Source organism: Bactrocera oleae, chromosome 3 (genome assembly GCF_042242935.1).
Source record: "Bactrocera oleae isolate idBacOlea1 chromosome 3, idBacOlea1, whole genome shotgun sequence".
Taxonomy (NCBI): domain Eukaryota; kingdom Metazoa; phylum Arthropoda; class Insecta; order Diptera; family Tephritidae; genus Bactrocera; species Bactrocera oleae.
Window position 1 is genome coordinate 68,729,082 of NC_091537.1, and position 25,252 is coordinate 68,754,333.

Below are 25,252 nucleotides of genomic sequence, written 5' to 3' on the forward strand. Positions count from 1 at the left end.
AATCACATTGCTAATCTAGACCCAGTTTCGATTTTCACAGCGCCTGTAATCCCCAGCGAAAGACCCCCACATGCACCTCTTCCATGTGTTTAATGCGACACTTTTTCATTAGGCTTGTATACCACACTTTTACGAAATAACATGTCATTTTAATTAAAATGGTCATTGTGTTTATCAAAATAGAACAATAAGCATATTATTTTATGAAAATAGAATCATAAATCTATAATTCCAAAACTTTTTGTTAAAAATGTTCCGTCAAAAAGTAATGCCTTTATCTAAATTAGTAAATTTTAGTTATTGTAGTTCGAAATAACTTTTTTACATAAAAACATCAAAACCTATCTATAATAACTACAGAATGCATAACCTAAAGGTTCAGAGTTAAGTTTACATATTAAAAAAATACAATCCCAAAAATGGACTATATCTCCTCCTTCGAATTCATCTCTGAAAACTTCGACGTCGCAGAGTCTACTTCTGATGGTTTTTTAACTATTCACATACCGACGAGGGGTACATGGATGGGGCGAAGACTCTGGAGAAGAGACGAAGAAAACTTAAATGCAAGGTTAGAGGAAGTGGTTTTTATAAGGAGCTCATCCCTTAAACATAGTTTTAGGCTAACGGATCACTGCAGTGGGTTTCTGATACTAGTAGCTACTATTAAGGCAACATTAGATATATTGCTCTGAAGTACAGCCTCTTTCAAAGAGGTAAGCATTCACTCCGACAGTAGATCGGCAATTATAGCTTTGGGCTCGCCCACCGTGCGCTCAAAGTTAGTGAAAGAATACCTGTCCTCAATATCGATGGCATCAAGCTACATCATTACTTGTATCATACTCATTTGAGTGCCTGGCCTTTGCTGAATCACTGTGAACTGCAAGGCGATGAGCTCGGCAATTGGACATGAGTTGGGTTTATGTTTTCCTCTTGCATTCTAGCGCTAGACTTCAGGATTTCGCATGAGCTTAGCAGGCGCTGGTCAACAATTAGCTCCGGTTCCTAGTGTAGAACGCGGTAGATTCCCCAAACTACTTGATCTTAGTAAGGCACATCTTGCCACAATCGTAGGAGTTCTTACTGGACATTCTCCAATAGGCGGTAATGTCAAAATCTTGTCGGACGCTTACTGTAGAGTCTTTTCGTTTGGGAGTATCTAGGCATCACAATGGACTGACGTTATAAGCTGTCTAAATGGGATCCGTTTTCTTAGTTTTTTATTCGATTTTACTTGATAAACACATTGATAAATCTAAGTCTGAATTTAATCAAAAAATTCTAATTCTCAATTTTTATTTACACAGGTATATAGGAAGTAAATCCATAATTCGGGTTATTCTAATATTGAATACCACGTACGTATTAAATACCAGAATATTTGATCATACTAGATAATCTAAAGAAAGCCAAGTTGTCCTAAATGCACACTGTTCAGATATGAAATAACTGGGCTTTTCCAAGAACAAGCATAAATTCAAGTTAATACTTATCCTTTCCTTATCAAAAATCTGAAATAAGTTCATACATAATGTAATGTTATACAAATCTCAGTAGGTATTTCATATATGATCCGTGCGCCATATTGATGATGTGTTGTTTGTTTGATTTGAAAAATAAACACCAATACAGTTTAAAGTTCGTCAATGACCACCTTACAAATGTCTACTTTATAAATGTTCACTAACAATATTTGGCGCTTAAAAACATTATCAAATTTGGCTGTGAAAAACTACATTCCATAAACCACTTAATATTTTAACAGCTCCAATAACATTATCAAATTTCGCTTATCTGCCACATATCATAAAAATGTTTATTTACGAAAATGAGGAAAATATTTAATCAATTTTTTAGATTATTAAAAATATTATATTACTCCCAAATTTTTGTTGGTTGAAACAAACAGGACTGGAAACAATTTTTCCATACAATTTCTTACAGTTGCCCAGCACAAGCGGAACTACATGCACATCAACTAAATATACACACAAACACATTTGTACAATTAAACATACATACATATTGTACATAGCAATTTTATCAATTTAGTTAACAAGCCATAGGCGGTGCAACGAAATTTGCCAGTTCGTAGGCATTTCATCGCTCATCGTTCAACGGAGGAAGAGGAGCAAAAATGTTAAACACAAAAAAATTGTCAGAAAATTTGTGAAAATTTTGCTGAACCAGAAAGTGGAACGAATGGCATTTTGATCGAGTTGCGTTGCGGCAAAGTAAAAATAGCAAACGTCAATTTACATAGCAAATTGAGCTGAACAGCTAACGCAGAAGTTAGACATGCTTGCATAAGCAAATACGCACACGCACGGCTGTAGTGGCCGACCTGTAAGGAAATGTAATAGTTTGCTTAAATATCGTAAATGATTTGCATATACATATGTATGTTATTATATATAGATATTATGGTCTGCAAAAAATTTTGCGAGTAAACTTTAGAGAGAGTACACACGGTTTACCCTCTATAAGGTACAATTGGGTATAAATTAGTATGCAGGTATACCCTTTCGGACGCCATTGTGTACTAATAAGCATTAAATGAATACCTTTCGGATATATTTGGCGATTAATTAATACAATAGTTAAATGTAAGAACTAATTTAAACATTTTTTTTTAATATATTATTATTTATCAATTGGGATTGAACCATCATTAAGTTTATCTAAACTAGCTCTCTAATAAAAGCTTTTCAATCATTTTTAAAAGATATATAATATCTACACATATAACTAAAAGTAATATTCTGGATTTGAGAACTTTTGTTGGCCACATAACTTTAATAAAACATTACTTTAAAAACAAAATTAAAAAAAAAATAATTAAGAAATGATTGTATACTCAGGAAGATTCAACTTTGATCTCTAATATAAACTTGGCCGGGGTGCAGAATTTCATTGCGATATCTCAAAAACTGGGGCACAAATTCGCGTATATACAGACCAACAGACAGATGGTGAACGAGCGAAGAATTTTGGGTACAACTTTAAACTCTGTGGAAAGGTCGGTAAGAGGATTCTGTTTCCCTGATTTTAAGGTCAGTAGATTTAGTAATTTGAGTAATCTTTGTTTCAAAGCTGCAGTGGTCTGTGCGATTTCTTAACACTATCGAGTATTTTTTAATAAAGGAATCCATGGAAACTGTATGATCGATAAGTTTGCAAGAATGTGCCTTTCATTACTAAATTGGTATTGCTAAAAGATCCATTTTATGCCAGCGAACGTCATCTACTTGCACGGTCATAAAATCCTCTGGAAGTAGTTGAGCAAACATATGGAGCTTCTTTAATTCAATATGATTAATTTCTCTTGATAGTTATAGGGCGAGAAAACCAAGTAAATTACCTTCCTGAAGTGATTGCAGTACTTCCTTCTGACTGTCCAGATTTTGCGGGGCCGTCGTTAGAACACCTTTGATCTTACTTTTCCAGTGATCTAAGTGAAATATCTGATGTTAGAATTAGTCGACTTTAGCCAAAGAATAATGAACTCAGAAAATTTCAACAATGTACAATGTTCGTTTATTTCCGGAATTATGGCGTTATAAAAGACAAGTTTAAAAATTACAAACTCATTGGTCATCAGCTTGAACTAGCATAACCTAAACTGGAGTTAAACAAATTGAATATATGGATATGACTGATATTTATGGGTTAAAATAATTCCAAAAATCGCCATACTTGTTAGATGTCTTTGACCACTTTCAAAACACAACTTTTTTAAGATGATGTTTCAGTAATATTATAGATTTTTTGGAAAGCTTCTTCGTGAGAGAGATTCGTCGGCGGTTTGCTATTTCTTGTAAGGGGGGAGTAGGGTTTTTAAATTTGTTTCGACTTTCTTAAATGTATTCACAATACATATATCAGGAATGTTGTATCTATATTTCAGATTTGACGAATCTAAATTTCAAATTTGTCTTATGAACGTTTAACATCAGATTTCAAAACCTTAGAGCGTTTTACTTACGACTTACGTTTTCAAAGTAATAACTATTGCACCGATTGTTTTAAAATTTTGGGCACTATTTCTATGCATTATTTACGAAGTAACGCTGGAGAGTGTTTTCATATGCGTTAATGTTTTTCATTTAACAATATCAAACTAACCGTTTTTTCGGAAAAAAATTTGTTTTTTCCTTCAAAGTGTTTCCAAAAAGTTTTTCGAAAAAGGCCCCCGCGATACTTGGTTAAAGCGATTATCTAACGATATAATTTTGATTTTTTACCGATTCGCTCCAGAGTAATTGCTGCCACTGCCGTATATGTTCGATTTTTCCTATAGGGCATGTATTGAACTAGAAAGCTAGCATGTAGCTTATACATGTAGCACAAATATTAATTTTTCAAATTTTCTCTGATATGAGTAGGTATGGACTATACAGATAGTGCAACAATAGTCTCATGCTGGTTTTTGTTGGATGTGGAGTCACATACATTAATTTTTCAATAGATTTACGCTAGTATAGGCCTATATATAGGTAAATGTAGGATTATGTATTTAAGCTGATAGTACATACGTATATTTATAGATGACATATATGTATATACAATATTCTAGACAATGCATTCTCATTGTTTCTTTTTCTGCACATAAAAAAAATGTCGCCCAAATACACGACTCAACAATTTCTGTTATACAAATTTCAAGTCAGCATTGAATATGTTAGATTGTTCAGAAAATATTGAAATAATAGCAACTGGTTTAACATTTTCTTAACATGCGGTGCAAAAGGTGGTCAAATGTCACGTATATGTGCCCCCGTATTTTGTAGAACTAGACTATAAAATAAACAAAGCGTGAATTTGAGCAAGCAGACAAGCCTACAAACGAAGATGAGTGGAGGAAGGTCCAACAAAAATTTAGAGGAAAAAGTGTGGAGGAGTGAGAATCTACAGGCTTACCGCAATAAAAGCAGCAATCGTAACAAACACATTTACATACAAACGTGCAAAAAGTTTAAGTGTTTGTATGCATCTGTTCTCGTTTTTGGCATTTTTTCCTTAACTTTGGCGCAAACTATTTTGTTTCTGGTTTTTGCACATCAACATCTGGTTTATAACACTAGACTGACCATTTTTCCCATTTGCATGATATACATACATATGCATATGTATATGAGTGTATGTTTGGCTTTCCCTTAGAATATGCTATCAGGCGCTAACTGTTTGGGTGAGTTTTAAATGGTCATTAAATTTGCCGTAAGCGTAAATATATTTGTGGTTAAATTCGAGAGGTGTTAGAAAAACACTTAAAGGTATTTAAAGGAACTTTTGCGATGGATATAAGTACAGCAAAGATCATTAGAGAGGCCGTTTACTGTTGTTTACCGTGGATTAAAGTAAGGTTAAAAAAGAAATGAAATCTATTAAATGAAAATTTTGTATAGATTTTGGGAGGTGATATATTCTGTAGTACTATTGAAAAGTATTTTAAGGGGTTATATCCCACTGCAACTATGAAAACCGCGAAAAATAAAAAGGCGACCCTTAAATAAAAGCAAGTTTATTATAGGGTTATATTCTTGTATTTGGAAATACCTGGACGCTGGATGATCAGGGAGTCAAATTATGACCTATATATAATATGTTTGGTACATTGAGTAACACTTTTTACAGGCGTAGACAACTATGAAGGCAAAGTTTAGTAGAAGACAACAGACATGACCAAAATACCAATGTAATATTTTTACGAACAAGAGTTCTCTCTGTGAATTTTTGGTTGTAAGCAATCTAAATGTACCATTTGTTCTTATTAGGTTACGTTGGTGATTAAAATATTTTTAGTCTTTAAAAGTGTTCTCCATACTGATAAATTGACCTATATTCAGATAACTCGATAGCCGATTTCCCTCGCTCGAATTTACGAACGAAACACGAAGCTTTGAAGTTTAATTGAAAATTTTGGCGCTCAGATATGATCAAATAATCGACTTTGCCGTCAATATCTCAATCGATACTTTCAAATTTTAGCTGAAAGCGTCAGAATTATTTTGAACAAAGTTAAAGTTTAAACGATCTCCTAAATCGAAGTATGTCTTGCCTACTAGCCAAATAGCCAACTGAGCGTTCCGAATGGAGTCAGTTGTGGCAAATGTCGGCGGAGAATAGACTAAATAATATAACCGAAAAAATAGATTTTAACACTTCTTAAGTTTGAACAATTTCAACTCCAACACAGATCAAATTTTTTTTACTTTTACAACATGTTGCTACAGAGTATAATAGTTTTGTTCACCTAACGGTTGTTTGTATCACCTCAAACTAATCTATATAATTGTAATTTTGCACAGGGGATCGCAGTAGCAAAGGCAGCTGTGGCCTAAAAATTTTGAAAAAATGGGAGGGGCCCGCCCTCTAAGAGGTTTAATTCACATATTTCCTAAACTAAAAATATGATAGGAAATATCCGCTAAGCACCCCTACCGACACTGTAAAATAGGATAATAACCCCGCCCCCTCCCCATATAATGGTTGTGTTAAAAAGTACTGAAAGCGCAATAAATCAAGCACTAAACAAGCCAGAGACATTAAATTTTACACCTGAGATAATACGAGTGGGCTTTATAGGAGTCATATCTCAGGACCTACTCAACCGATATCGACCAAAATTGGTATGTGATACTATCTTGACACAATTTTAAATTCCATCTGATTCTTTCACTTTTCAGTATGCGAATTAAGAACGAATGAATCTGTTGGGATAAAACGTTGCCCTAATAGTGCGCTTAAGTTAAGTAGGCCACCTTAATATCAATAGCACGTGTTTTACTAATAACTGTGTATCTTTCTGCCTAAACTGGATAAAACTTACTTAGCCCCCATATAACTAATACATATTACGATTTTCGAACAGCCGGCTGACTTTAATTCCTATATATTGGGTTGGGAAGTGTAACTTAATGAAACTCAGGGAGCATATTATTAATATTTGGCAAGTTATTGGCATTTAGTATGTAGTATTGTCAAAAATATTGTAGATAAAATCGGAATAATACATCCCTTTAAACTTAATATACAATTTTCAAACTGCCGGTTTTGATTTTCGTTTTTCTAACTAGCCTTATGACGAATATGTCGTTCAGTGTGGCATTCACGATTTCGTCGAATAAAGAATGTGGAACTCTTTCATAACATATTTTGATATACATTTTTGCCAACACCTATGAAAATTTCACCTGTTTTGATCCTTGCAAGCTGCAAGAGCATAAAATGTTTGGTAGCACCCAAACTTATTTCTCCCCTAGTTGATATACATTACCCTTCTTCAAGTCGCTATTTGTCAGCTCGCTATATCGGAGAGCATCTTTTGTGGCAAAAATTTTACATGGGAGAGCAAAAGCAAAATTTTCGAGTTGAAAATATCGCAACACGATTCAGAAGACCCTGCTCGAGTATATTTTGTTCAATTCGCTTATCTCCAACGGTGGAAGCCATAGTTAATAACTTAACTTCATAATGATTATTTTGCTTTGAAAAAACTCCTCCTCGAATATATATGCATATATCTCAAAGACGCGAGGAATTGTACTCAAAAGGTAGCTCAATTCCTTTGCTTCATTGCACTTGTAGTTATCAGAACTTTACACCCATAATTTTATCACAGGCTTTTTACGGAATTAATTAGCCATCGGAATGTCAACAAAAGTAGTTGCGCCAAAGTTTAAAAATGAAAAACATTAAATAATTATTTGATTTCCTCTGTAATTGTTCCATTTCCTTAATTTTGCACAGTAAAACCTTTTACTTGCCACCGTACACACCTATTTTGTGAGTGTAAACAACAAACATATATAACCTACCCAACACGATTACATTATTTTCGCTTAAACTTCACGCAAAAGTTATTTTTCACACCGGAAATTAACAACAGATGCGACCGATTAAGCGAAAAAAATGTTTTCCCTTAAATCGGCACTTTAATATATTTTTAATAGCGAAATGCTGGAAACGTGACAAAAACCCAAAAGGTCATCAAGGGGAGAAAAGTTAGTGGGCATATATACTTCCTCATGTGTGAAAGGACCTCATTCCAAACATACAAATATACTTAAATACACATAAAAAAGTGTAAATAATTATTCGAGCAACGCCTCTTGTTGATTGAGAAAGCCTGTAGATTATACTGCTCTCACTTTATCTTTTTCCTCTTTTTTTCGCACTCAACTTTTCTTGTGTGCAAAAAGTTTTCATTTGGCGTGTAATTAAAATATGCTGAGCTATTGCGGCGGCTTCATTGTCAGGCATACGCTTTTGAGGCCTGTTTGCCTGTCGGTATGAAATTTCATACATATTTTTACTTAAATACTTATATACTATATGTAATATGTACATATGTAGTGTGTAATTACAATAAATAAAATCTAATGACTTGCACAAAAAGTTTCAAATGAAAATGAGCTGGCAACTTATTTTATTTGTCTGAGCTTACTGAGCTTTTATTTGCCAGTTAAGGTTTTTTGGCGAAAATATCAAAAGTTGATAACTTTTATTTAGGTCAACTGCCTGAACTGATAAAAAGTAACTAATGTACATTTTTCATTAAAAAAAAACTGAATAAAAATAGTTCCAAATTGAAAAAAAACAATATTTGTTTACAAAAATGTACCTTTTGTTTATAAAAAACAAATTCTACGTATATCTCATTGAAAAGCTGAGCAAAAATCGTAAAGAATGACCTAGTTAACTTTATTATGAAATACTTTTCTTCTTATATGCACATGTTTAAATGTACCTTTTTCAAGCGTTGGAATTTTGAAAATTCATAACTCCAAAATGTTATACAGTAAAAATAAAATATTAAGTGTTCAATATATATATGTCTCAAAGAATAAAAACAAATGTTTTGTAAGCAAAAAAATGTTTGATGAAATGACCGATATATCACATATATGTATGGTTCATCTCTTGGTATTCGACTAATCGACTAGCCGGAGTAACCGAAAAGGGCATTATTCTAATAATAATATTCGGTTTGCACTATCGGTATAGTCGTAAGTTGTCGATTATTCGATTAACCGTTCATTTTCGACGTTTCGGTTAACCGTTCGTTGTCGACTAGTCGCATAGTAAGCGTTTATTCGAAAAAAACAAAAAGGCAAAAATCAAAGGCTGCTTGCATTTCAAACAATATTCATTTATTCAAATACTCGCAGCAGAGCAACTATACGAATAGTCGCAGTCGATCGACTATTCGAATAGTACTATTCGGTAAATAATTGTACGAATGGTTACAAACTGGATATTCGAATAACCGGTTTTCGTGTTACCAAAAACCACCCAACAGTTTCTTAAAAGCAATATTCCTGGGATCATAGCTGCAGATGTATATATTATAGCAGCCTCAACTTGTAACAGAACTTATGAAAATACTAAGAACCGTAAATGTCATTATAAATATTAATAATAATAAAGAACTTGTTTTTATAAGACAGATAAATTTGTAAAACACTCAAACTTTCCCATGATGTATAGTTGCGATTCTATAAGAGTTATACTTTTGTTAATTGAAGCGCTTGAACAGGAAAGCACTAAGAATAACAGATGTTGAAGTTATTGCAATGAAAGACCGTTCTTCTTGAGTATAATATTCTTACAACTATATATGAATAAAAATGACAATAACTTTTAACGAAAATGCCAAAACAACTAGGCGGCCAAAAATGATTTAAGCTTATTCTGAAACCCTAATGTGAACCGTATTCTAGTAAGAGCGTTCTGCATCGACCGGAAGAAATGGTAGTCAGACGAGGCAAAATTCCGCACCCGCTGGTTTCTAAATAGTTACCGGTCTTGCAACATGAGGCCGAGCGTTGTCATGAATTAAAATTATTACCTCGCATCGCTAATTTCAATTAGATGAGATGTTGTCGGTAGCGGCCCCATTAATGGGTTCACCCCTTTTAGAAGCTCATAATACATTACGCCCTTCTGATCCTTCCAAATACAAATCATTACGTTGGCATCATGTATGTTTGGCTTCATTTCGCTGGATGGACAGATTTCACATATGAGTTTGCAGGGATTTGAAGACAGTCTATATATATGGCTTAGGTATTTGTCTTCCTATTTGACTTTTTTTCGATGATCCAAATAAATGCTTTTGTTATTTAGGACTATTTCGCGTAGTCGGATTTGCAAATATTTGCTCTGGGTTTCCTGCAGCACCCGTTATTAAGATAATATTTCCACATGCATACATAAGCACATAAGGAAGTAGGTAACTACTGCATGAACAAGAGTCGTTTACTGCGAATAAAAAACGAAACAATTCGAAGGCGGAAAAACGGAACAATGAAAATATGCTCGTATGTGCTTTATCTACAAACTTATGCGCATACTTATCGCTACAATGCATTCAATAGAATGTGAGAAGTATGTGCTTACCTACTTAACATGCCTTAAATGCCGCATTCACTTACACATACAAACACATAGACGTACACATCTACACAAATAGATATGCTCACATATTCTGAATATAATTTAACTACAATTTCTGACTAACTTCATTTCACTTCATTTATGCCACCAGCAGCCAGCAGCCAAGCATTATATTGTAAATTCGCCCAAGATGCTGCTGCCGCTATTGTCGCTTCTTTATACAGCTCTTGGTCATGCTTGTGGCGTTGCAACTTTTATAAGTTGTGTCTTTGGCTGCAGCACAGTGCATATTCAAGTAGCATTTCAGTATTGTCATGAGTAGCTAGAGTGCCAGAGTTGTAGCCGCTGGTAAAACACGTCGCAACTGTTGGCCGTACATGACAAGGTTCGCTTGCAGTCAGTTCTGTACGCTTTGCGTTATTTCGAGTGCATAAGCGTTTGTAAGGAAGTGAAAAAATTAAGAAGTTTTGAGGAAACATGCAAAAACCAAACAGCAGCAAGTCAAGGAAGCAAGGATGCACGTAACTAGATTGGGGATACGTGTTTTCCGTTTACGTGTATGGCGCGTGTCGCATTGGAATTAGTGGGATGGTTAGGTAAGTATTTGGTGAATTGTCAGAATGCAGTATTTACACTGTGGCGAAAGGTGATCCGAAAATAGGCTCTCACAAAAGATGGCTGAACTTTGGCCCCGTTTTATAGTTACACATTATCAAGCTAGATAAATATTTATCTTACAAAAGCCCAAGAATCAATGAACTATTTACAGAAATATAATAGAACTATAAAAACAAAATAAATTATGAATTACCCGATGTAGCACAAAGCGAAAATAACAACAAATGTTTCTATAACATTACATTTTCAGCGACAGAATCACTAAAAAATTTTGATAATAACTAAATACTTAAACGGGTTCAGATACTAATATTCCACGTTTCAGTATATTTATATATGTAAGCAGGCCAATACTTAAAATTTGATCAAAATGGATTCTGTTTTTTTGTTACGCAGATAATTTTATGCCATTTATGATTAAAAAAATATTTGTCGACCAAATGGCGAGAACGGCTTCGTTTACGCCAATTTACGCCAATTTTCGATGTCCTGGTGCAGCATTTCGGCTGGAATTTTGGCTATAGGACGCTGAATGTTGTCTTCTAGCTCCTCGTACGTTACTGGTTGATTGGCGCAAACCTTTGATTTAACATACCCACAGAGGAAATAATCTAAGGGCGTTATTCGCATAATCGTGGCAATAATTTGAGTGGGCCATTTCTCGAAATCAAAGAGTCGCGAAACTTTGCTCACTATGTGTTCATATTTAGATGTGAAACATAGGGACCGTTCGCAAATTACGGAAAAAAAAAGTCGGTCAACATCGTGTTTATACCTCGTTATTGATGGTAACGGCATTTCCTGCCTCATTTCGAAAAAAATAAGGCCCGATGTTTCCGCCATACCACAATCCGCACCAAACGGTCAATTTTTGGGGATACAATTGCGTTTCCTGAACCACAAAAGGATTTGACTCGTTCAAAGACCGCCAATTTTGTTTGTTGACGAAGACATCATTTAAGCCATTTCATCTGTCGTCATATTATCAATAAATATGTCAATAGGTATAAAGAAGGGTGTGTCCTTTAATAACATTTTCGTCTAGTAGTTTCTTTTGTTGAATTGGGTTAAGTAGGTTAGCACCACTTTGTCAGCTTTGAACGCTGGTACTTTGTGGTTCCCTAAATTCCTAAATATTGATCACCAGACCCTTATATATTGACGATGTTCTTTTGAGCCTAACACAAACTTCTTAAGGCCTATCAATCCCGGCCACTTCGCCAGGTTTGCCGAAAGTACGTCTATCGAGATGTTTCAACCTCAGTCAGTTGAATTATACTCAATAATAGTATTATTCCTTACCGATATTAGTTAATAAAATTCCGCACTTGTTCTTACCTACTATCCGTCAATATTCAGTAACTATACACTGTTATCAGAAACAATACTCATTATTCCGTTCCATTATCTTTCAAAGTATTCTTATATAAATTAAGAAATCATTATCTATCCAATCATAGAGGTTTCAGAATTTATTTTATTTCCATAACTAAAACATTGAATTGAATATTAAGTGTTTAATTTTTACTACAATACTAGGTCAGTTTAGATTACATTTCGGAGCTGATACCCAAGACGGAGATAGCAGGGATCACATTTGGACAGTTGAAACACCGGGCCATTCTGTTTTGACGGCTATAATATTATATGAGCTATGATATTTAATAAACTATCTCAAAAAGAGTAAAATATTGACTGTAAACCGTATACCTTTGTTTAAGTAAAATGTATGACTTTGTTTGATTTCCTCGTTTCCAAGGTTTTCCACCTCAAATATGTGTATGCCAATGATATTTCTGAAAACTGAGTTGACTGTGTTTAATATACTTAAAACAATCTTCTCATGAAAGGTATTAAATGTTGGATATTTATCTTAAGTTGGCTTCAACTGAACCTAGTCCTAGTCATACCCTGAACAGGGTATATTAAATTTGCCATGAAGTTTATATAAATTATACTTGTATATATTATATATACCTATATCGACGGTACCGACAAATGAGCAGTTTCTTAGAGAGAAAAGCACATGTTCACAATTTCAGACCGATATACAGATAGACGTTATATATATATATAGGTATATATATTGTATATTTGTCGGCACCGTCGATGTCGGATCACTGTAGCATATAGCTGCCGTATAAACTGATCGTACAAAGTCTAGTTTTTGTGTGTAAAACTTTTTTATTTGACAAATATCTTTACAAAATTCGGCATGAATTATTATCCAAGGCAACCCTATAATCTTCGAATATATTATATTATTCAGTTCGGACCACTATAGCATATAATTTCCATACAAACTGACCGATCAAAATTAAACACCTTCGTAAAAGACAACTGAAAAAGGTTTTTGGCACCAACGGTTAAAGATCCATACAAAATGCCACAAAAGATAGGAGGTTTTCCTCAAAGCCACCATTTACACTAATGTTGTATATGCGAACATTTTCTCGCTGTGTACTTGCAATACATTACAGAATTTTTCTCAGCATTTATAATGCAAGAGCGTTGCCATTGAGCATTTACACGCATTCAAATCAAATAAGAAAAGGTGCTTCTTGCATTATTCACGCTTTGCAATCATCTTTAAGACATTCACGTTTTCTTACAGCTTGTCTTAAATAAACTTTGTTACAATTGATTTGAGCTAAAAAGACAGTTATGATAATATCTGAATTGAATTGGAATGAGGTGATCAAGTTTTTACTGGGGAAGGAATTCCAGAGAATTGATTTTGATTGTCTTCGCATGCATTTAGTACGTGCAACTTGTCTCGTCAGTCCATTGGAGTTGAGTTGACGTGCGCAAATCATTCTTAATGTCGGAGCAAAAATAAGTAAGCATGAAATGCAAATAAAGAGCCAAGTAGTTGATTATGTAACTGTGTTTTTATTGCTTGATTTTTGTAAAATTTCCAAAAGTATTTATGTTTTAGATTCTGGATAGAATATATTTTTACACACATACACAATATATCACACTGAAGTCCCATTATTCAACATTTTGAATTCTGCATTTATTATTTACATTACAGTTTTTGAGCGTACTAAAGGAATGAAATTTTCAATTAAATTTTAAGCTCTGTATTACCTGTTTTTAACCTGAAAGCTGGTAAGTTTCTTTAAAAAATTATGGCAAATTTTACAAGACAAGTTAAAAAAAAATAAATCTTTATTCTACCGAGCTACCCTCTTCCATCTACAAATTTGTTTGTTATAACAATCCACGTATACCTAAACCCTTTCACGCTCTTCACTGCAATTTTATTTTGTTCTATTTTTCTGTCTTTTGTTTTCCAACTTCACAGCCAACTTTCGCAAGCCATCTCACCTTTTTGTTATGAATTCATTTAATTTGGCTTGAAGCATATCAACACATTTATTATTTACTTAAAAATTTAAAAAGTATTCAGCTGCAGCTATTTCTTTCTCTCCTTTCATGAATAGTTAAACTCCAAACGTGACATTTCCTTACATGCAAGTATATATATATATACGTATGTGTGCGTGTGACATACACCAATAGTATGTATGGCATGGCATTACTAATTCCTTGAGAATTTGATATTCAGTCAAAAGAATTATTGAGAAAAGTGTTTGCAAAGTTTTTACTTTCAAACTTCTTGATATTTTCAATGAACGAAAACCTTTTAAAAAAAAATTACACCAGGAAAGACTCAATCTTTATGCAGCTATTACTCAAGGACGGTTAAACTCCTAGTAAGCATATACTGACATGATCGGTAACTTAAGGAATAGTCACATAAATAGCAACACCTTCTTAGAACCAGCGTTCATTTTAGAATAATAAAGATCCTCTCACTTGAACCCTTCAACAGTTGACGCTGCTAAGGTAATCAAGTACAGTATCTCGAACTAAAATAAGATGATGTCGATGAGAACATTAATTATGTATATATCAGAACAAAACTATTTTGTCAAGAGAATCTAAAGTTTAGAGATTATGGAATCTCTCACACTCTCTCTGAAGGCGATAATGCATATATACAGGGGAGATCAATCACAGTAACTACTATCTGTACAAATTTTACCGAGATTGGCAGAAAAAAAACTAGATCTTATGTTAATACTAGCCTTCAAAACAGTCTCATGAGCGAATACAAGCATTGCAACGCTTAATCCAATATCCCATACACTTGTTATAAGCCTCGGCTGGGATGGCTTTTCGCGAATTTTGATCTCCTTTTTGAAGCGTCTTACTTTGACGTCTTCTCATGCACCTGCCATTAGTAATGATGCATTATCAAGCACCTCTTTTGTTTCTACTGGACTGTAGTCTTTTGGTACGAGTCTAGTATTGACGCTTCATACCCAAAACATTAACCAAACTGTGTCTTTATTGAAATTCTCTGCATTCACTCTGATGCCAACACGACGAATTTCAAGTACTATTTCATTAACTTTTTCGATGTTATCGTGATTAACATAGGTGGATGAAAGACTCGCATAAGACAAGTTTTCGATTACCGAATTTTTTGTGCCGTTCAAATACTTATGTTCGTGATAAATTAAACTCCCCAAAATACTTCTGCAACATTTTCAAAGATTCCATAGCTTTGATTCCGTCGAAAACAAAAAATTTCAAGCAAACTCGTTGTTCAAATATAGTAAAATTCGCCAAACAAACTTTTCTCGTCGTAAACAAACAGCTACCAAACACACTCTATTGACATATAAAGGTCAAACTTTACACAAACGTAAAAAAAAGGTTACACCAAGAAATCAAAAAAGAAAACATCGATTCGGTTTACACACACAATTTAAATGCACTAGTCCGGGTCAAAGTTGATCAGATAGTAATTTGTTTTTTGTCTGAGCGGCAACCCAAAGGTTATTGGTTTTATTCCCAGGTACATTACATGTTAAACTACAGTCTTCGTATTTGGGTAATTAAAAAGTAAGATGTTAGGACAATGGACTCTCTACGAAGTTGAAGCATTCGATCTAGTTCATAATTCAATTTTCTCTATTCTCAGTTTTGTATATCTTGCTGCAACTGTTGGACCGATTTTTAACGTTCAAACTACAAGTTAAAATTCTTCTTCTAAGAGATACTCAGGCATGTATTAAATTGCAAAGTAGCCTTCTTTTTAAACACACCCGTAGAGATTTTTAAATTATAAGAAATATTTTTCGGTATTGAATTTATCTCGAAATATAGTATTTCTGCACTATTTTTTGCGAAGTTAGGATTAATCCCAAACAGCTTGAGTTTCTCATACGACCAGGAATAAAACTTGTTCAGAGTGTGAAACATTTGCTCAAACAAATATAAGCCTATGTGAGATAATAATTATGAAAAAAAAAAGTTTTGACCTAGTGTAATATTAAATTGTTTCTACGAGTTTAGATTAAGACAGGGTTTTAGTTCCGATTATTGAAATTGTAACTGTTTTAACTATAACTGTAACTGGATTAATGCAGTCGACAGTGATATTCACTGATAAGGCTAAATATGAGCTAATTAGTCTAAAGTTAGCGAAATATAAAATTGAAAATTAGAAAGTCCACTGGTACTAAATACAATATTAATGATATATGGTGCCCTAAAATCGTGAATATCCTTATCGGTATTTAAAAAACAATTCATTTGTCATTGACTTTTCCGCTCTCTAATGTAAACGCGTATATAAGCTACTCGTAACATTTAACAAAGCTTTTATCGAAACACTTGTTAAAGTTTTACATACTCACACAAACACCAATAACATGTCTTGTCGTTTAAATATTGCAAAATTTGCTTCATTGCAGTTAAACATTTATGCTAGAATATGTGGCATACATTTTGGCGTTAGAGCATAAATGGTGTCAGCACTTCACGAAACCCAAAGTGAACATAAAATTTGCATGCAATTTGGATTGTGTAAACATTGAAATGAAGAGCGAAAGAGCGGTAGAAGTGGTGCAAAACAAATGGTACAATATGCAGCAAACACACACCCACACATACATACGTACAATGCATTAATATAATACATTAATACGTATATATGTATAAGTTTATATTTATCTAAGTGCCTCTTGAACGCAGCCTTATGCGCGTATTTTATGGCGTTAATGTCGTGTGTGGTAAGCGCCGAGTCGGCCAAATGTCAAATCGTTTCCGACGCGCCGAATTTTGTGTGTTTATTTTTATATTTAAATATATGTATACGTATACACTTTTATGCGCATTTCATTTGTTTGCTGACGCGAAAATATGCATTTGTGTTGAGTAGTTGGTGGTTTTGCATAATTATTGTAGAGATGAGGAGATGAGGCATACAACGAAGAGTTACCATATATGTTAATTTTCATGGAGGAACTCAGATTTGTAATAATAATAAAGAAGAAAAATATATTATTATATTTATACTTTACGAATAATAATAATAATTCTCATCACTATTTTCCAATTTTGAAAATAAAATACAACGTAACAAATTATTACCGCGGGTATCGATATCTTAAATAAAAGACATCTCCGGCGAACTCTACGGCAAATGGGGCAAAATAATTAAATTAGTGGGAAAATCAAATAAAGCTAGAAAGGAAGGGCGCAGTTCGGATGTAACCGAACATTTCAGATTAGGCAAACTTGGTTGTAAGCATGTTGCGAAAGAATTCAAGATTAATTTTTTGACGAATACGTAAATGAATTACAATCAAATCTGTATCTTATTAACTTTTATTGATTGTCTGAGCGGCACTCCAGAGGTTATTTGTTTTATTCCCAGGTACATTGCATGTTGAACTACCGTCTTTGGGGTAATTCGAAAGTAAAAATGTTAGGAACGAAGTTAAATCATTCAATCTAGTTCTTAATTAATTTTCTCTATGCTCAGTTTTGTATATGTTTTTCTGTAAGTTTTGAGCGAATGTGCCTTCTGAAACTCTTGTACCGATTTTTAGCGTTTAAACTATAATATAAAATTATACTTTCCAGAGATACTTAGGCGTGTATTAAAATTGTAAACAAGTCTTCTTTTTAAACACACGTAGATATTTTTAAATTATAAGAAATATTTTTCGGTATGGAATTTATTTCGGGTTCTCTCTGGTGAAAATTTGTATATTATTAACTTTTATTATAGGTCATAGATTAAATTAGTTTTATAACCTTAGTAAAGTCAACTAGATGTTTGAATATCTTAATATTAATTATATGGAGTCTACGGAAAGTTTTCACCCAATTTTATCCATTTTAGGCACAAAGATATATGGGGCATAAACTCAGCCGAAAGCTCGAAAATCTTTGTATTTGTTATATAGAGGCTAACGTAATTATTGATTCAACCTATTTTTGACATACAGGCATACAGGCATATTTTTATCAGAAAAACCGTTATATGGGGACTGCGCGGGGTACAATCGGATTTTACAGGGTGGGTAGGGATGCCAAAAACATTTGCTGTGAGCGAATTTGGTCAGTAGATCTTCATAGTTCTAGAGTTAAACTTATAAGGGGGCAGGAGCATGCCACTTTTAATAAATTTATGCAATAGTTCCTTATTATGTAGCTAAGTTATGACACTTTATAAGTTTTTGATTAATGGCATAGCGTGACAATGGTTCGATTACGCCCATTTTCAATACCTCCCTGGATACCAAGGAACATGTGCAACAAGTTTCATCAAGATATCTTTATTTTGCTCAAGATATCGCTTGCACGGACGGACGGACGGACAGTCATTCGGAATTGAACTCGTCTTATTATCCTGATCATTTATACATATGGTATATAACTCTATATCTAACTCGATTACCTTTAGGTGATACAAACAACCGCCAGGGGAACCAAACTGTTATACTCTTTGTTGCGAGAGTATAAAAATACCCAAAGATTCATTATCAGAATATTTCAACTAACCAAGTAATAGGCAAAGTACTCGTTGCTCTTGACTATAAAAATTGGGACAAGTTTAAAAGAATTTCTAATGTCATTTTTACTCGCTTATTGCTCTCCGATTCATACGCAAATATTTTTCTCAGGTACATTGAAGAGGCTCACATAAAAGGGGCATCCTTGTCATTATTCGATTTCCAGTCAACTTTCCTTTAGTATGAATTCTACAGATTCATGACACATAAGCTCTATTTGCTTGTTCCAGAGTGCGGTTTTGTATTTATAGGGTGCCTCTTTAGAGTTATTGAATTTTTCCGCAGTATAGTTGTCAAACTAGCTAAAAAATATATGTGTTTGACATTTCCGTTCAATACACTTAACTAAGTCAAAAATCACTATTCTATATACAGCAACTACAAGTAGAATTGGCCTGCAGGAAAACAATATTCGGTTTATTGACGATTTATGCCGAAAAAGGCGAAGTAAAATTTGACATGTAGTGTGATCTTGATAGAAGCCTTGGGGTACACAATTTGTGACTTAATTAATAATAAAGATAAAATATTGACATTTTCTTTGTTTTATTTGAAGTAAAATTTATATGTCTCTTAACCAAACACACTTTATTTGCTTTTCGAATCACCTTTTAAAGTTTAGCACTTACTGCATCACTCTAATTGACATACGCAATATTTATGAATTTCGAATGCAAAGAAAATGTATTTAAATACATTTGAGGCGCTATAAACTTTTTACTAAAACTTTTTAATTTAAGAAAACTTAAAAAAACTCCGACAAATGCGCGCTTAAGCAGCTGTTGATTTGCTTTCTACGTTTTTTCTTCTTACAGCTCATCCAAAGAGCACTTCAACACCGTAAGAGTTTCACTGAAAACACAACAAAGCAACAACTACAACAGCAACCGAAAACAGCTTTTAAAATGTTGATGTCAAACCGTTTAGTGAGCTCATTTATGTTTGTCTGCATCAGCGTTATGCTGTGGCAGCAAAGCTCCGCCGATGTGCCGGATAACAGTGCGTATACACAATTGTCTTAACCATACACACACGCACAAACTTACCATAATACATCTATGTTTTACAGACGCACTCGCCAACTTATACAATAGCTTGCTGCAACGCGAATATGCCGGCCCAATTGTTTTCCCCAATCATCAGGTCGAACGCAAAGCTCAACGTTCGCCTTCGTTGCGACTACGTTTCGGTCGTCGCAGCGATCCGGATATGTATTTGCCCGCCGAGAAACGTTGGTTTGGTGATGTAAATCAGAAGCCCATACGTTCACCATCATTACGTTTACGTTTCGGTCGGCGCAGCGATCCCAGCATGCCATTACATAGCGAATTTGATGCTGTCATGAACGATTTGGCTGGCGTAAGCAGCAATGGTGGCATAACTGATGTCGAAGATGCGGCTGCCTTTTACGGTGATGAGTACCCTGAAGATCTGTATGACGCTGGTTTTGAACGTATAGTACGTAAGCCACAGCGTTTGCGTTTTGGTCGCAGCTTGCCAAGAATCCAGAATAATATCGATGATGAATTGAAGGTAAGTGGAATGAAAGTGAGGGAAATCATATGTGAGAGTGCCTGTCATTGTTTAAAATTTTAATTGAATGGCAAATAGAGATAATTGAAGCATAAATTTGAATGCTCTGAAGCCATAATGACAATAAAAGGAAGAGCCCTACAGGTTTTGAGCCTCCTTCGAATGGCCAGATCGAAGCCAAAGTAAGGGTTGAGAATAGATAGATCGTCGTAGTGTGCAATAAATCCCTGGATTCTTAAGATGGTTATTGACGATTATATGTACTTCCACTGATCTCTAATAGCATTCGAAAATATCAAAGAATATCCAAAATCCAATTCCATCCCTGAAGTTTGGATATTACCATCATATTACAAGTGAATACTGGATTCACAACGTTTTTTAGTTTCAATGATTTCATTTTATGTTGGTATTTAGAAAAACCTCGGTCCATTATTTATTTTTTCCTCCAGACAAACGATTTTTAAGCAGCGTCCTAACCACCAGATAGTTCTTAACCAAAAAGATCGGACAAATGGCTCTGATCGCATTGACTTGGTACTAATACGAGTTTCACTTCAATTCGACGTTTTCACAATCTTCACCCTAGCTGGAACCCTAAACTTTAATTTTACCAAAACTCTTTCGTTCTGAGCATTAGGGATCCTGAAGTAAAATTTTGTACTTTGATAAATCGTTAATCAATTCTGAAAAACTTTTGATTTCTGAGGGAGGTAATCAATATTTTGCTTGGAACTGAAAGTTCTCATATCTTGATTTTATTTACTTTAAAGTGGAAAATTGTTTATTTTCTTATATTTTTCCAACATATCTCTTTTCACCTCAGAACGAACAACTTCAACAGACCGACGATTTTTTTAACTCCCTATTAACATCAGAAAAACTGCACAACATGTTGCTTTCACTCCGTCAGTATGATTCCGACAATGACGAATTCCAACGTGAAGTACGCAAACCATCGCCTCTCCGTTTGAGATTTGGCCGCAGCGCCGCCGGTGATACTACTGAACAGAAGGTATGTACGCATTAAACCAAATACCCGTTCGGCATAATATAAAGAATCCTAAAACATCTTCTAAAAGCTATAGAGAATTCTTAAGAAAAGTGTTTCAGATTTCAAAACTTAAAACAAAAGTCGTTTTCGATTCGAAGGTGGTGCTTGTCCAAGCGATTCTCCAATTTCTTTGACCTTTATTGGGCAGTTGTTAGAGGACTTTAAAGTAAGCCTCCATAGAAGCTATTCCTCATCATTCCACTCAAAATTCTGTCTGGCGAGTGAGTTTTGCACGATTTTGCCAGATAGTGCCGACATTAGGAGATGTTAAGTCATTATTGGACCGTCTATTTAATTATGCCAGTTTACTGCATTTATAATAGTTGCTTGTTCGATATGCCACTCTTCAACGTTTGTCTAAATATAAATAGCTTTGCCTCTCAATTTCAACCACTACAGTAATATATAGAACAATTCGAAGTTCTAATTAGGGCATTCCCTGACCAGAGTACATATACTCTATAACTCCTCGAATAATTTTATTTACACAAAATTTATAGCTTATAACCAATAGGACATAATTCTCTAAGTTGGTTCCTACCGCTTATCTGGCATATATATCCATACTCAATAGGATGAGCCAACAAAACTAATATCAAATTTATGGTTTAAAATGAACCTATATATTGGTATATCCTTATATATATATTATATATCCTTGACACGCTTTTTAGCTTCATTTTAAAAGGGGTCGGAGTGTGTTTTAAAGCTTTTCATATAAATATTAGGAAAACAGATATTTTTTCATTAAAAATATTCATATTCTTGTAAAGCAAAAAATTTCCTACAAAATCTTCGCACAGAAGTTTTGATCAATTAACCGGCCTTTGCTCGATTAAAGCGCTAATTTGGATCCATTTACCATACAAAATAAAAATCATATTTTGCTACATTAAATCTTAATCGAATACAAATCGAGTTGAAACTGGAATGCAACTCTGCAAGTTGTTGTTTACGCTGTAAATTTTGCTGTATTTATTGATAAAATAGCAATCAGCTGATGAATTTTAATCATTCAAAAAAATACAAAAGGAAGAACACAAGCAAGTATAACATCTGATCGTTAATCGAAAGCCGGTTATGTATAAAGCATAAACTGGTTTCGCAATTATAATCTTAATATATTAATTAATTTGGCTGTGCGAAAAGACTATTAAAAAAAATGTTTCTCTGTATATAACATAGTATTAACTTTATCTCCTAAATTCGAATTAATTTTCTTTTTACTCACCCTAATACTCAAGAATGAGTATTAAAATAAAACTGCGAATTAAGAAACTGTTTGCCAAGTGTGTATTAAAACAGTAATCCATCTTTCTTTTACTTTTAAATTTTCTTGACGAATTATGGTGCTTCAACCCTTGAATTTTTCTCTTTACAGAAGGTCACTGCACAAAATGCCATTAATGTTGAAAAACCTGCGCCAGCATCACAACCACAGCAAGCACAAGCTAAGAATTAAATGCCGAATACTTGAAAATAACAAAAAACAAAAACTAGATAATTGGCAAAGGCAGAAAAACTCACTGAAAATTTTAACCCATAAAAAAATATATTAATTTAATATTAATACATACTAACATACCCCCCAAAAAAATGTGCGCAATATTGTTATAACCTAACCTTGTAAACATGCAAACATATGTGTCCATAAAATTGAATGTTAAATAAAAATATTTATGAAAATATTAAATAATACTTAAATTTGCTTACACATGTTTTTATTTGACGAAAAGCTGTTGTGCAATGCGGCTTGGTTGAATATCCTTTTTTTAAGTTTCCTTCTTACCTTCCGGTATTTCCTAAAAACTAAATATGAAATTGCTCTTTAAGTATTAAACCTTTTTTTATTTTTTATTCTTTTATGTCTATTTTTTAATATTCATTTGTAATCAATATTTTTTTAATAAACCGAAATATTTTTACTTAAAAATTTGTTTATATTATATAGTTTATATTATTTTTTTTAAATAAAATTTCTAATCAAAAAATCTTTAATGAAAAAAATTATTGGCGTAAATTCTTAGTGGTCTAAATTTTAACAAAAATTAAATTTTTAAAATTTTAAAACTTATTACTTAGGCTTACTTATTAGAAACTAATTTTTTGCCATAAAAAACCAGAACAATGCTATTCGAAATTTTTGCAGACAATGGACGTCAAGTAGCGATCTGAGTTTCAAAGTCAAATATTAATTATAAAAAAAATAAAGATCTTTGTTTAAAATATTTTTGAATTTTACAATTTTGGCTTAATTTAATTGTATTTAATATTTTTTTTATATTTTGAATATCAAGTTCTTTGTTTTTTTAATTTTTTCCATTTTTTCCATTTTTGTGCAATTTGGCCACCCCAAGCAGTATATTTTAATTTTTATTAAAATATAATATTTATTAAATAATCTAAGCTGAGTATTTATAAAAAAATAATATTGTTTATGTGTTTGTTTAGTGTATCTGTAAAAGTAAAAAAAAAAATAACCAATAAAATATACATCCATATTTATATAATCGAAAATATACACTATAAATAAATTATATTATTGCTAAAATTAAAAAACCTTTGAATTTTCAAAACTGAAAATAAAAAATTGGCCCCCTGAAGAAAATTAAATTGAAATTTAAATTTAGTATGCAAAAACAAATATTCTAGTTTAAGACTTTGTTTTTGCATGTTAAACGGCGAAAATTAAAATCCTAATTTACAAAATAATTAAAAGAATTCATTAAAATTAATTAGCAGGTACTCCATTATGCTAAAACAATTAGAAAAATGTGTGTTAAATAAAAACAAAAAATTATAAAATATTACAAAATAAAATTTTAAAATATTACAAAATGAAATTATAAAAAATTAAAAAAAATTATGAAACGTATGCTGGAAAATAAACTGTTTTGTTTTTCATTTACACCATCAATGAAAATGTAAAAAGATCTTACACAGCTAACACCAAATTTATTTCTTTTCAACTTTTTTAATTGTTTAAAGTCTATTAGAAGAAGAATTTATTAAACATTTACATACATACATATACACGCTAAATTAAAACATGTATGTGAGAATTACCACAAATCTTTAACGAAAACATATATCTATATACATAAATACCTATATGAATGTGCAATTATTATTAAAGAAAAAAGTCATCAAAGTTTTAAATTTAGTATAAAAAAGACTACTAAACTTCTATACACACACAAACAAATTACTTAGCGCAAATCACTAACATTGACATTAAACTAATTACAAATTATTACAAAAAAAAAAACAATTATATAAAACATTAAAACTAGTCAATGCATAAGCAAATTAAACAAAATACATACATACAAATATATATCTAAACTATAAATTAAAAAAAGGCAAACAACAAATATTTATAAATGTAAATACATATATATATATAAATATATATACATTACATATATATAAAAGTGTATACAAAAACTAAAAAACTTGATTTTATTTGCGAAAAAAATACAAAAAAATAGTCATTCTTAACACCATTTCGCATTGGTAGTTTAAGTATGGAAAATGTGGCTGAAACAAACAATGAGATAAAAACAAACAACTCGCAACAAAGCAGTAATAGTAATTGCAGCTAACACTTTTACATTCTCATGACGTTTATGTAGTGGACCAGTGGTGTACTTTGAGGAAATGAAGCAACTTAGCGCAGCTACTTACACACAAAGCAAGAAACAAAAACAAAAACAAAAACAAAACAAAAATTGTCAACAACATTTTAACTGGTTACAAATAC

General features: G+C 32.8%; 1 protein-coding gene across 10 annotated transcripts in view; it reads left to right on the forward strand.

Moving 5' to 3' along the window:
• Nucleotides 1–24,928, forward strand: part of sNPF (short neuropeptide F precursor) — a 164,802-nt gene extending 139,874 nt beyond the window's left edge. For 8 of the 10 annotated variants that reach the window (XM_036361789.2, XM_036361793.2, XM_070106792.1 and 5 more), the window contains 4 exons: nucleotides 19,718–19,901; nucleotides 19,972–20,435; nucleotides 21,262–21,450; nucleotides 22,871–24,928. In XM_036361789.2, coding sequence (XP_036217682.2) covers nucleotides 19,808–19,901; nucleotides 19,972–20,435; nucleotides 21,262–21,450; nucleotides 22,871–22,951 — 828 coding nt within the window. In that variant the 5' untranslated portion in view covers nucleotides 19,718–19,807 and the 3' untranslated portion in view covers nucleotides 22,952–24,928. Of the gene's footprint in view, nucleotides 1–10,677; nucleotides 10,998–14,056; nucleotides 14,134–19,717; nucleotides 19,902–19,971; nucleotides 20,436–21,261; nucleotides 21,451–22,870 lie in introns of those variants that run through there. The other 2 variants (XM_036361794.2, XM_036361792.2) reach the window with 2 other exon arrangements.
• The last annotated feature ends 324 nt before the right edge of the window (nucleotides 24,929–25,252 follow it).